Raw genomic sequence first — 13711 nt, forward strand, 5'->3', positions numbered from 1 at the left:
AGCGACACGTTATTATTAACATCCACCCGAAAAATCAGTTGAGACATCCGTTTGTCGCTTTGGAGTCTCAGGTTAGACAAGTTAATTTTAATTCCTGATGTGGGACTTGAACGTCAAACTTTCAGATTCAGTGGTGAATGAGCTGCCACTTATCCAAGATGCCATATCATAATAATCGTAATATAATGCTTGCATTTGCACATAGTGATGAATCATGAAACATGTTTACGTTATTAACGTTATTATGTTATGAAATTAATTGTGATATCTGACTTGTGTCCGATAGGTTTAAATGATTCATTCTACGAGACGCTCGCCATGTACAACGGATACCAACTGTTCAAACTTACTCAGTTCTACCGGGACAGAATAGAACAGGCCATTGAGGAAGAAGTGGAGGCTGTCAGCTTAATACTGACAAGGAAGAAATATTTCAGCCAGCAGGAACATCAAGTAAGTGGTCAGATGGACATATTTTATTGGACTTCCACCTTCTAATCCTATGTGATATATGTCTGAGCGTTCGTTGTGCAAAGTGTTTCAATTCAACTTATTACAATACATTACAGTCTTCATTTTTATTGCATCTTTCACATTGGGTAGACACTCAAAGTGCTTTGCAATGACAGCTGGGCATGCGATCTGGACCGAGACCTGGAGAGGGTGGTGAGGTAAAGTAAACCGAACACAAGGTAAAAGAAGCGGGTTTGAGCACAGGAAGTGAGGGAGCGAGTGATAGTTACTCCAGCATGGGGGGAAGGAGTTGGAGGGACTCCAGGTTGATGCAAGAAATCAATGTTAAACGTCACTGTGAAAACTTGCTATACGTTTGTTCCTTTGGAAACTTTCCCGATGGTGCAGTGGCTGAAGCTCCAGCTCACGGTGTTTGACAGGCGGTGTTTGAGGAGACAACAGTTAGAAGTTTACTCTTCAGTAAACTCACTGCCATGTGTCACATGTGAACAATGACAATTGGGGCGAGTATCGAGGGGCAATCTTGGCCTGGAGGATCTCAACCGGCATGACCACACCATGATGAAACTCGCCATTTCCTGATCACAAGCAGAGCTCACTTTTCACTGCACTCTTCAATGTACTTATGCTCACTCTCTGCAGAAACTCACTGAGCTCACACACAATGGGCGGAAAAGAAAAAGCTCCAAACTTCTTCTGAACCTGGTGCTGGGGAAAGGTTCCCGGGCACAGAGATTGCCGTGGGAATCCTTTGTGGAAATGAAACACAGTTTACCCAAACTGCAGAAAATAATAACTGAAATACAGGTGCAAGGTAGCGTGTATTTTATAATGGATCGATTCCCAAATCAATTACGCATTATACAGAAATTGCCGCGATACGTCATTCGCTGAAACTAATATTCTATACACACAGGTGTCAGTCTAGTAAACCATGTGATGATTGACCGACGTGTACCAAAAGTACACAGCAATGTGGAAGGTATGTGATCAGCTCATGGTGAAACCAATGGATTCATTTGTGAAATGCAGAGCTTGAATTTTTTGCCACATTATCTGAGATTTTCAGAAGCTAAAAAATAATCCTGCAGGGAAACGGGAGGGGACATCAATTTGATTTTGCTTTTCCTCTGCTTGACACCCGTTCCAGGTTTAACATCTTCCAGTTTACAACTCATCCGTAATTCAACCCCATCCCTACACACACTAAAGCGATTGGCTTGAAGATGCACACTTTCACCATGATATGCTAACACACTTCCACTCCTAACTCTCCCTGTGACTAATGAAACTCCTTCTAATGCGCACCTCCCCCGTGAACAATCTGTGCATCTATCTGTGTTAAAAGCGCTTCTCAATTCCAGCTCTGTAAATGTGTCTCCACCGTTCGCATTACCGTTCCAACTCAAAATTCCTGCAATGTTGAGAATCTGCCGTTTGCTCGGTGCTGTGAATAACCTTATGTGTGAATGCTATGATTGAAGAATTCCAGCGACTGCACAAGGAGTCGTTACAGAAACAATTCGAAAGACTGGAAGTGAAGACCATCCTGGTAAAGGAGGAGGTGAAGGAGTTTCAACTGGTTGATCGCTACACTGAGTTAACAATCATTTCTGATCTCCGTCACCGCAAACTGGTCGAACATGAGCTGCTGGCCAGAGGCAGAGACCACGAGGAGTGGAGGCAGAAGCATCTCCGGGGAGAGCTGGAAAAAATCCGAACTGATAAACTGTTCCACAGCAGCTTCACGAAAGGAAGTCATTTACTTTCCTGCCAGGGAAGCGGTTCTAACACTCCCGCAGGGACTTCCACAGTCGTGAGTGGAGTAGCAGGGATTGGAAAAACAACCATGGTGCAAAAGATTGTCCACGACTGGGCCACAGGAAAAATCTATCCTCAGTTTCACTTCGTTTTTATTTTTAAATTTCGAAACCTAAACACTCTTAACTGCAGAATAACCCTGAGGCAACTAATCCTGGATGAGTATCCTTACCTCAGGGATGCGCTGGAGGAGCTGTGGAAACACTCAGAGAGATTGTTGTTTATATTTGATGGTTTGGATGAGTTCAGGGCAGGGATTGATTTCGCTGACAAACGGAGAGCAACAGAGCCTCAACACATGTGCTCAGACACTGAATTCTGGTGTGAGGTGTCTGACATTGTGTACAGTTTAATACAGAAAAGGCTGCTGCCAGGATGCTCAGTGCTGGTGACTAGTCGCCCCACTGCCTTACATTTACTGGCAAAGGCTCAGGTCAGTGTCTGGGCTGAAATCCTGGGATTTGTAGGTGAAGAGAGAAGGGGATATTTTCAGAAGTTCTTTGACGATCAGGGGGTGGCGGCTGCTGTTTACAGCCACGTGGAGGATAACGAGCTCCTGTTCACCATGTGCTACAACCCGTCGTATTGCTGGATCCTCGCTCTGTCTCTGCGTCCCTTCTTTACACGGAAACAGAGCAACAAACAGCAAGTTCCCACGACAATAACACAACTCTTCTCCTATTATATTTACCATATTCTAAAACATCACACTGTAGAAATGGAAATCCCCCGTGATGTGATCATGAAGATTGGTGCCATGGCCTTAAAAGGCGTCTCCCAGAGAAACATTGTCTTTAGTAATGAAGATCTTATCCAGTCTGACCTCCAACCATCCCAGTTCCTCTCTGGCTTTCTCACGGAACTTGTGGAGAGAGAGAATTCAGAGCATTGTTTGCTCTACACATTCCCGCACCTCACCATCCAGGAGTTTGTAGCGGCACTCGATGAGTTCCTGTGTCCAGATCCAAGAACCATCAGAATATGTCTGGATGATGCTGAAAGGGTGGAGGACGGTCGGTTTGAGATATTTCTGCGCTTTGTTGCGGGTCTCTCCTCCCCACGGGCAGCTCAGCCACTGGAGGATCTTCTGGGCCCATTTGTCCATCAGACAACCTGCACGGTAATCGATTGGCTGAAGGAGAAGGTTAAAGCTCAAGTGGGAGATACAAAGACAGTTACTGGGAAACGGAAGCTGCTCAACACCCTCCACTACCTGTTTGAATCTCAGAATCAAGCCCTGGCACATCTCACATTGGGAAGTGTACAAACACTCACAATAGGTGATCCTTTTCCAGAAACAGCATTGCGACTGGCACCCATAGACTGTGTCGTGCTGTGTCAGGCCATTGGTCTGTGTGACACAATAAATCTACTGGACCTGACCAGCTGCTACATCCAGGATGAGGGACTCCAGCGTTTGGTTCCTGCTCTGCACAAGTGTCAGGAGCTGTGGTAAGTTTGCTCATATCATTTGTAACTATTATCCTTCCCATTTCACAGCCATCTACAGCACTTAGCTGGCATTAAAAGCGAGCTGATCAATGGGAGAAATGTATTACACCGCAGGAGGCGAACATTGGCTGACACGATGCTGAAAGTCACGACACCACAATCCTGCACTGGGGTAATGTGAAGTGAATGGCTCACATTTCACTGCGCACCTGCCTGGTCAACACCTTGACCGCTTTGGTTACATTTGCATCTTGCTGATGTTATTGGGAATGATTCCTGACACCCTGTTGGAATACTGATCTTATTCTCTATATTCTCAGGTAAAAGCAGGTCAGACAGAATGGCGCTTGCACTCAGAGATGTAATTCAGCAGTTCTGCTTTTTCCATCCAGGAATGGTTCTCGTGAACACAACGTCTCTGGCACTTGGAAACGCTTCTAAACTCCAATCCTCGAAATTTCCCTCCAGCGCATGCCCACAGGAATCACTCTCCTAATCTTTGTAGTTAAGCCGGAGTCTTTGCTTCTCCCCCCGGCAGCAGCGCCTCGCCGTGCTGTATTCCAGGGCCAATGAACCTTCTGAGGGCTCGAGCACCACTTTTTTCCAGGAGCAGCTACGTACTTTCTCTAATAAACTAGTTAGGAATCCATTGCAATATAATTCAATACAAACTTATGCCCATCACACTGAAGGCAGTCTGACAGATGCAATTTCCACCCTCTCTGGTTAAGAGTCTCCATTTCCAGCTCCTTAGATCTACCAGCCACAGTGGTTGGGTTTTCCGGGTCTGGAGCTCACAATCTTTGGAGAACAAGAGAATATAGACACAAATATTACCCTGTGTCTGGGATAACAGGCCGTGATGGCAGAAGCCAAGACATTAGCCTCACTCACCCACTCAGTGGTACAGTGCTGCTGGAATAGACGAAATGCAAGCTGTTCATGCAGAGAAGCTTGGTACATCCATCAGTCTATCAAGTCTTTGAAAAAGCTTCTCCACGACAGACCTGACCTGAACTTGTGGTCAGTTTTCTCCTCGCCCAAGCCCCAGAGTGAATGTCGTGGAGACTGTCAGACTCACAGCATTATACACACTCACACACTTCCCCTTGTCAACCAGCTGGGCACCCAACAGGCAGTAGCTGGTGTCCATCAATGAGAGGAAGCGACTCCCTCCAGCCATTGGGTGCTTGTGAAGGTTACACACTCGCTCGCTTGACTGCGAGCCTGACAGCCTGTGGCCTGGCTTCCCATGGCATGAGCAGCCGTCCATAGCACCAGCTGATCCCACTTCCCTTTCCTCACTCCCTGGCCACGTACAATGTTATAACGGACTCTGATTGCATGCAGTCACGAAGGCTGGTAACCTATGCGGTGGGCCTGTAAAGCTTGACGACTTGCAGCAAAAGCAACAATAACATTATATTTGTGTAGCGCCTTTAACATTGGGAGGAAGTCCCAAGGCGCTGTCAGTCAAGGTTTCGTACCCGAGGCTCGGGTTTGGGATTGGGGAGGATGGAGGAAATTGGGGAACGTACGGTGATCGAATGCACGATCGAAGAGGAGGCGTTTTGAGGCACCTTTAAAGATGCGTGGAGGCGATGAGGCAGGGAGACTGTGCGATGGAGTTTCAGACGGTGAAGGCATATTGGCTGAAGGCCCGCCCACGATTCGTGGAGCGGCCGAGGCGGGGGCCGTGAAGCATTCCCGAGTTCGCTGAGCGTAGGTATGGGGTTGGAGGTTGGACAGTTAATGGAGGGCTTTGAAAAAGAGGACCAGGAACTTGAACTGTATCCTATCTGTGATATCAATCAAACGGAATCGGGTAAGGATGGGCGAGATAGAGTTACGGAGCTTGTTGCGCAATAAGAAATGGGCTGCAGTGTTCTGGATGATCTGAAGACTATGGATGGAAGAGTTGGAGAGGCCGACAAGAAGGGAGTTTCATTTGTCAAGCCTGGATGTCATGAATGCTTACAGTGCAGAAAGCATCAACTGGGAAATTGGTGTTGTACTGGGGGAGTGATCAATCACCCTTTACTGTGTTACACACAGGGGCTGACGGAGCTCCTAGGAAGTCTATTCTGCTCTGGATGGCAGCAATCGGTGCACTGTCTGCCCTGAGTACAGGCAATGGAATCCTGTGGCCGGGATACATGGGCCGGAGGAGACGGCCATTGAGTGCGGGGAGTGAGTGCTGTTGAGTGCGGGAAGTGAGTGCTGTTGAGTGCGGGAAGTGAGTGCTGTGGGGTCTGAACTCCTTAAACCAGAGTTGGAGAAAGGCTGAGAGTTGGCAGGAAATGCAAACCATGTTCCTGCATCACTGTGGTTTGTGTAAGGGAGGAACTGGTGTTTACCAACTTTAACAACTTGTCCACTCCCTCCGCTGTTTTTCCACATCAAACTTGCCTTCGGCATACGGGCAGTCCTCAGGTCCTCCACCCTCAGTGGCCTTCTCGTGTCACACGCCCCCTGCCTTCAAAGACAGTCTGAAAATCTTCCTCTTTTAACGAAATTTCGGTCATCCTCACTCCCGTATCCCCTGCTCTCCAACTCTCTCTGATCCCATCTCAGAGATTGGGGACAAGTCCGTCATGTTTCAGCGCATTGGAAGATGGGGACAAGTCCTACATACCGCATTGGGACGTATGCTAAAAACTGGAATATTTTGTGTTTGCCACATGAAAGGTGCTAAAAACTGGAATATTTTGTGTTTGCCATGATAATGGTGGCCGCTTACAAATATCCTACGTTAATGTAACGTTAAATGGCATCTATTGTGTGAATCTACCGAGAATTAGGAAAGCTCTCTATGAGTAAACTTTCGCATGTGCCTGACACTAGTCCCAGCTCCGTGGGACACAGAGATCTCAATTTGTATTGCAGTGTTGCACTCTATCCACTGTGTTTCTGTCTCTGTGTCCAGGCTGAAGTACAATAATCTGGGAGAGTTTGGAGTGAAGCGACTGTGTGAGGCTCTTAGGAAACCGGACGGTAAAATACAGAGACTGGAGTAAGTAACAGACTGAGCAGTTTAATCACCCGAGACAAAGCTGAATGGCATCCAGTGGCCTTAGGCGCGCACACAACATGGTCTCTGATAGATAATAGACAGGGTCGGTATCCTCTCATTTCCCCATGCTCCCCCTCACAGTACCCCTGTGCTGCCCCGCCGTCCTCACATCAGTCTGCTCAGCCCAGCACTGAAGACACTGAAAATATTTCTCCACATCAGCCTCGGCATGCGGCCAGGCCTCAGGTCCTCCTCCCTCAAGCCCAGAGTGAATGGCCTGGAGGCAGGTAGCCTCACAGTTTTATACCCATGTGCACACGTTCCTTGTCAAATAAATGAGACCCCAACAGGCAGGAGATGGTGTCCATCATTTGGAGGATGAGACTCAGTCCAGCCACTCACTGATTGACCACACTCGCTCACTCGACTCGGTGAACCTGACGGCATGTGGCCCGTCTACTCAAGGTCTGAACAGCCTTCTATATTATTATCTGGTTCCAATGTCCTGTCCTCACATTCAGGTCACTTGCATTGATGTAATGTGTTCTGGATACCGGCCTGTGGAAGGTGATAAGCCATTCTCAGGATGTTACCGTTTGACTGTGATTCCGTCTTCCTCCCAAACCAATCCCCTGCTCTCCACCCCTCTCTGATCCCACCGCCCGGCTCGGGTGTTAACCCCTCATTGACCAGCGCTTTGGTATGCTAAAAAGGGAATTTTTTTTTAGATGTTGTTTTCATAGAGATTGGTGGCCTCGCAATCCTTCGTGTGTGTCTGACCCTATTCTCAGCGCCTTGTTCATGTTCCCATGTGAAAGGCTACTTCATAAACATAGCAATTTGTTTTGTACTGTCATACTATATTCACCGACCCTCTTCTCTCTGTGTGTCCAGGCTGGGAGGCAATAACCTGGGAGATTCTGGAGTGAAGCGACTGTGCGAGGCTCTGAGGAACCCGGAGTGTAAAATACAGAGCCTGGGGTAAGTATCACACTGTTGACTTGGTGTCATTTACTGTCTGAACACAGAAAATTATATCCCGAGCTGTGAGATCCTGAAAGCTACAAGGACCGGTTTAGCGATAGGAAGTGAGGGTGAAATGAGTTAGAGCAGAGATTCTTCTCAGCTCCTGTTACGCCCTGTCAGATACAGGTTTTGCAGGTTGGAATGGTATCCGAGCCGGAAAACAGTGAGATGTTTCCCAGACAGAGCTCTCACAGGGGTCGTTTGCATCTTTATCTGGTTAAGCTCCAGCAGTCACACCACCCACGCCCAACAGACTCTATGCGTCCCTAAGCCTCGAATTATACCAACCAACACCCAAAACTGCAATCTTTCATGTATGTGTCTGATCCACACACAGCGACATTGTAATAACAAGAATAAAACATTTCATTTGCCCAATACATTCACAGTGTTTGTAGCAGTAGACAATATTCTGATCCCTGTTATGTTTCCGAGTCTCTGATCTCCAGGCTGTGTGACAGATAATGATAAATACTGCGCTTTCTCTGATCCCTGTTACTTCTCTGTGTTTCTGATCTCCAGTTTGCAGGATAACAGACTGACAGCTGATTGTGCCGATGATCTCGCCTCCGCTCTTAATACAAACCGCTCACCGACGGAGCTGTACATGAATAATAATAAACTGGGAGACACTGGAGTGAAGCGACTGTGTGAGGCTCTGAGGGACCCGGAGTGTAAAGTACAGATTCTGGAGTAAGTAACTCACAGTGTCTGCAGACTCTGAATGACTCAAATATTGCAATGAGTTTATTCTCACTGTCCGATCAGTGAGGATGAATATTGTGACAGGAATCGGTGTGAAAGTGTGAGGTCACAAGTCATCTTTTAGTTCAATGCATCGACATTCATTGCTAAGATGAAACGCCAGTTGCAGTGACATGTGAACAGTCACAGCTCCGATCGCAAATCTCGCCCAAGCCCCAAACCATCTCCAACTTTATTTAATCCCAAAGCTCCTGCCGTGGTCCCGCTAATCCCTCCACACGTTCTGGATTTGCAGTTGTGTTACCAGCCGTGTGCCTGACATACACAGAAGCATCTGATCATGCTGAACAGTCTCCAAACCAACCTATTGATAGGTACACATGTGACTGGAGATTGTGTGATTGAAATGGAGGCACATTCTCTCCCCTGTGGGACACACTCAGCTCACCTCATCCCCCATTATTAGGAGCAAGTTGGCAAGAGGCAAGGCTGCATAGTGTATGTGTGTTTATGTGTGTGCTTGTGTGTGAATGTATGTTTGTGTATGTTCGTGTGTGTTGCTTTGGGTATGTTGCTTTGTGTGTCTTTTGTATGTGTGTTTGTATGTTTCTATGTGTGTGTATATATCTGTTGGATTGTGCGAATATGTGATTATCCGTGTCTGTATGGTGTGGGTGTTTGTTTGTGTGTATGTACGTATGTGCGGTGCGTATGTATGTGTTTTGTGTTTCTCGGTTTGTGTTTGTGTTTATTTTATATTTATATTTTTGTGAAACTGTGTCTGCGTATGTATGTCCTTTTATGATTCCGTTCGTGTTTATGTGTGTATATTGTGTGTGCCTTTGTTGGTTTGTGTATGTGCGGTGTGTGTTTCAGAGTGTTTGTGTGTATCTTGCTTGTGGATGTACATGTTTAAATGTGTTTAGGTGTGTGTATAAATGTGCGTGTGATGTTTTTGTGCGTGTTTCTCTGCGCATGTGTTTGTGTTGTTTTTTATGCTTGTGTTTGTGGGTTTATGTGTACATATGTGTGTGTGTTTATAGTTACATGTGTGTGAGTGTGTGCGCGCACATCTTCCATGGGTGACAGCCTGCAGTTAACTACAGTGGTTTATACACACTGGGTTTACTCTGATCCCTGTCATGTGTCTGTGTCTCTGATCTATGTCTATATAGTAAACAATAATAAACACTCTTTTTTCTGGTACCTGTTATTTCTCTGTCTCTCTGATCTCCCCGGCTGTATAGTAAGCACCAACAAATACTGAATTTCCTGTGATCCATGTTGTTTCTCTGTGTTTTCGATATCAAGGCTGAAAAGTAACAATCTGACAGCTGATTGTACCGAGGCACTGGCCTCCGTCCTCAGCACAAACCACTCACTGACGGAGCTGGGCCTGCGGAGTAATGCACTGGGAGATTCTGGAGTGAAGCGACTGTGTGCGGCTCTCAGGAAAACGGCGTGTAAGTTACAGACACTGAGGTAAGTAACACACTGTACCTCCAGAGTCTGCAAGAGTCCAATATCTCAACAGTGGTATTGTTGCTGTCTGACCAGTGCAGCTAAATATTGTGATAGGAGTTGGTGTGACAGTGTGAGCCCACAGTCATCGCTTAGATCAAACTCTCAACACTCATCAGAAAGCCTCACATTAATTAGTAAGAGGCAAAGCATTTGGACCATAAATTTGCTTTGATGTACCATTTGGATGTTCATCTATTGATCACTGTGTGGATAGCTTCCCACCGCCTATCCTACTTGAACACCCTCCCGGCCAGGGCTATGATTTTATGATTAACAGAAGCTGAGACTAAAAACTCTATGCCCCAGTGACTGGTCTGTGATTCCATGTCCTGCCAATGAGCCAGACCTTGGAATACCGAGGATCTGCTTGGCTCACTGAATGGACGAGAGAGCATCCCATAGGCTCCGTTACATTCGGAAACTCCATTCCTGGTGATCTCACATTCAAGCCCACTGATCCCATGGAGACGGACTTTCCTCATCCCCAGGAAAATTTGTCTCCATCAACAGGGGAGGGGAATCTTTCCATCGACTGGGCGACTCTGTGATGGAAGTTTCTCAAAACTTCTCTCTTGAACTATGTTGATATCTGTAAAGCCCTCTGAGACCCCTCGCTTGTGGCAGGGCCTGTCTGAGGGTTGTTTCCATCTCTGTATCAACTTGTGGCCACTGGCGCCGCTTCCTTGCGTGTTTACCGGTGTGTAGTGAGTCACAGTTGATTATAGGTACTGTGTTTCTTCTGATCCCTGTTATGTCTCTGTGTCTCTGATCTCCAGGCTGCAGGATAACAGTCTGACATCTGAATGTACCGAGGATCTGGCCTCCGCTCTAATCACAAACCACTCAATGACGGAGCTGAACCTGTACAACAATAAACTGGGAGATTCTGGAGTGAAGCGACTATGTGTGGCTCTGAGGAACCCGGAGTGTAAAGTACAGATACTGAGGTAAGTAACTCACCGTGTCTCCGTGTGTCATGTATGTATGTGTGTCTATGAGCGTGTGTGTGATTATGTGTTTGTGCGTGTGAGTTTGTGTTTGTATGTGTGAGTATGTGTTTATGTGTGTCAGTGTGTATGTTTGTTGTGTGAGTATGTGTTTGCGTGTGTGAGTATGTGTGTGTGTATGTGTGTGTGTGTGTTTGTGCGTGTGAGTATGTATTTGTGTGTGTGTGTGTGTGTTTGTGTGTGTGAGTATGTGTTTGTGTTTGTGTGTTTGTGTGTGTGAGTATGTGTTGTGAGTGTGTGTGTGTGTGTTTGTGTGTGTGAGTATGTGTTTGTTTGTTTGTGTGTGTGTTTGTGAGTATGTGTTTGTGTATGTGAGTATTTGTGTGTGTCCGTGAGTATATTTTTGTGCATTCTTGCACTCCTGCAACCTGCAACATCCCTGAACTGCAGACCTCCTTTCAATCTATCCGCCACCCCACTCAGCGGGCTCTGGCCTGCTCCATATCTCCCGCCCGACCTGCTACCATCGGCGTCCAGGCTTTCAGCCTCTCTGCACCAACACTTTGCATCACCCTATCCCAATCAATTGGCCTCGCTCCCTCGACTTAAGATCCTCCTTTTTGACTGTGACTTCAGCCCCCGCCCTCCTACTCCCACTGTCCTCCATCATCCATCCCTACCCCCCAACGCTGATCCTGATCCCTGACTGTTCAGCGCCTTGGGACTTCCTGCCGAACTAAAAGTAGCTTTACAAGTGTAATTTTGTTGTTGTTGTTCTGCGATTCACTCACACAAGTGTTTGGCTTCCTTTATCAATCCCGAGGTGCTTAACAACTCATTCAGTTCAGGGATTCCTTCCACAGTTCCAACAGGCTTTAGCTAACGTACGGAAATATATTTTGTGTGTATAAATCAGGTGCGATTTTGTTTTGCATCCACACAGTCAAAATGTACGGTTAAATAAACATACCCGGAGGAAATTCAACCTGCTTCTCCCTGTGTCAGCTCACGCCCCGCAGTCCGTGTCCTGCAGCTCAGTGGTTAGAGAAATTGCTTTGCAAGCGAGGGGGACCTGGGTTTGCTTTCCCGGCAGGTCGGAAACTTGTGCATCTTTACTTACTCCACACGCCTATGTTTAACTGGAAGTCAACAGGGATCCGGCTGCTAGTCGGCTTACAAACTGCTTTTACAGTAGAAAGAATCCCTTCAAAATAATTCGCCCACGAATTACACAATCAATTCACTTCACTTCAATGTATATAACTGGGAATTGATTAGAGACGTCTTGAAGACATGATGAAGCATTGTTTCAAACGCAACTGTTATTATATCACATATTATACATCAATATTAGGAAAAATCCCTGAGACCCTCTCGCTGGAGGCAGGGACTGTCTCTGGGTTGTTTCATCTCCATATCCTCTTGCGGTCTCTGGCGCCTCCTCCTTCCCTGGTTGATGGCCTGTTGTGAGCTACAGTGGGTTATGGATCCTGTGTTTACTTTGATCCCGGTTATGTCTCTGTGTCTCCGATCTCCAGGCTGCAGGATAACAGTCTGACCGCTGATTGTACAGAGGATCTGGCCTCCGTTCTCAGTACAAACCACTCACTGACGGAGCTGAACCTGAATAGTAATAAACTGGAAGATTCTGGAGTGAAGCGACTGTGTGATGCTCTGAGGAACCCGCAGTGTAACATACAGATTCTGGAGTAAGTAACCCACTGTGTTTCCAGACTGATGACGGGAAACCCCTCTGAATCCCCCTCGCTGGGGGCAGGGACTGCCTGAGAGTCGTTTCCATTTTTGCATCCGCTGTGGCCCATAACGCCTCTTGCGATCGTGAGTGATGGTCAAAACTGATATACAGTGGGATATACACACTGTTGTTACTTTAATCCCTGCTATACCTCGGTGTTTCTCATCTCCACGGTGTATAATAAGCGATAAGAAACAGCTTGTTTCCTCTACTCCCTGTTATGTCTCTGTGTCTCTGATCTCCAGGCTGAGCAGTACCAGACTGACCGATGGCTGCACTGATGATCTGGTCTCCGCTCTCAGTACAAGCCGCTCACTAAGGATCCTGAACCTGGTCTACAACTCCTTCACAGACGCCTCTGTCCCCGCTCTCCGCCGTCTCATACTGACCTGCACCAGCCTGGAGGAGATCAAGTGAGTGTCTGTGTCAGTGTTTCATGAGATAAACACACAGAGAATGGATTTGGTTATCAGAATGGAAACAATTTGCGGGGATGTGATTTATAGAGCAAAGATGTGAACAGCTTACGGTTTGTATCATTATCCCATGGGTTTGATTTCCTGTTTATTGTGTTTCAGGCTGTGGAGGAATAGATTCAGTTCAGATGGACAGAATCAGCTGTTGTCACTGCGGGGATACAGAGCTGGACTGACAGTGAGTGTGTGACACTGACAGAGGCAGTGACTGTACGCAGTCTGTGTAATATGGAAAATATTGCGGACACTGTAATGATTGATTATTAAAGATGTTAATCCTGATTCCTCTCCCATCCCTGGTCTGGTGTTGGTTATTGTCATATAAGCCCTGACAAACACCTGCCCCTGAGACCCAGTCCAGAGTAACTGCTACAGTATGGTTAGAGACGGACACTCACAAGCCCTGACTGTGTTTGTGTGTGAGTCACTGTGTGTGTATTTCTCTCTCTCCCAGAGATTCTCTCAGTCTCTCTCTCTGATTCTCTTTATTAGTTTCTCTCTCTCTCTATCTCTCACT

The 13711-nt window shown here is 46.7% G+C and overlaps 1 protein-coding gene across 3 annotated transcripts; it reads left to right on the plus strand.

Annotated features, from left to right (window-relative positions):
• The first annotated feature begins 290 nt into the window (after positions 1-290).
• Positions 291-13485, plus strand: LOC103172347 (NACHT, LRR and PYD domains-containing protein 3-like). 3 transcript variants are annotated; one of them, XM_042345474.1, is made up of 13 exons: positions 396-453; positions 604-671; positions 1117-1288; positions 1391-1456; positions 1959-3747; positions 6674-6760; positions 7655-7741; positions 8309-8479; positions 9803-9973; positions 10792-10962; positions 12501-12671; positions 12964-13131; positions 13297-13485. In XM_042345474.1, exons 2-13 carry the CDS (start codon positions 636-638, stop codon positions 13382-13384), a joined length of 3177 nt encoding a protein of 1058 aa, XP_042201408.1. In that variant the 5' UTR covers positions 396-453; positions 604-635; the 3' UTR covers positions 13385-13485. The 3 variants fall into 3 exon arrangements, with proteins under 3 accessions (XP_042201406.1, XP_042201407.1, XP_042201408.1); XM_042345472.1 differs by lacking the exon at positions 604-671 and having other exon boundaries at positions 291-453; XM_042345473.1 differs by lacking the exons at positions 604-671; positions 1391-1456 and having other exon boundaries at positions 291-453.
• The last annotated feature ends 226 nt before the right edge of the window (positions 13486-13711 follow it).

Source organism: Callorhinchus milii, unplaced genomic scaffold (genome assembly GCF_018977255.1).
Source record: "Callorhinchus milii isolate IMCB2004 unplaced genomic scaffold, IMCB_Cmil_1.0 Scaffold52, whole genome shotgun sequence".
Classification (NCBI taxonomy): domain Eukaryota; kingdom Metazoa; phylum Chordata; class Chondrichthyes; order Chimaeriformes; family Callorhinchidae; genus Callorhinchus; species Callorhinchus milii.

Coding starts and splice junctions, on each gene's coding strand:
- LOC103172347 (XM_042345472.1), top strand. CDS start 319: ATGTACAACGGATACCAACTGTTCAAACTTACTCAGTTCTACCGGGAC. Junction 454..1,116: donor TCAGCCAGCAGGAACATCAA/GTAAGTGGTCAG, acceptor CACTCTCTGCAG/AAACTCACTGAGCTCACACA. Junction 6,761..7,654: donor GGTAAAATACAGAGACTGGA/GTAAGTAACAGA, acceptor CTGTGTGTCCAG/GCTGGGAGGCAATAACCTGG.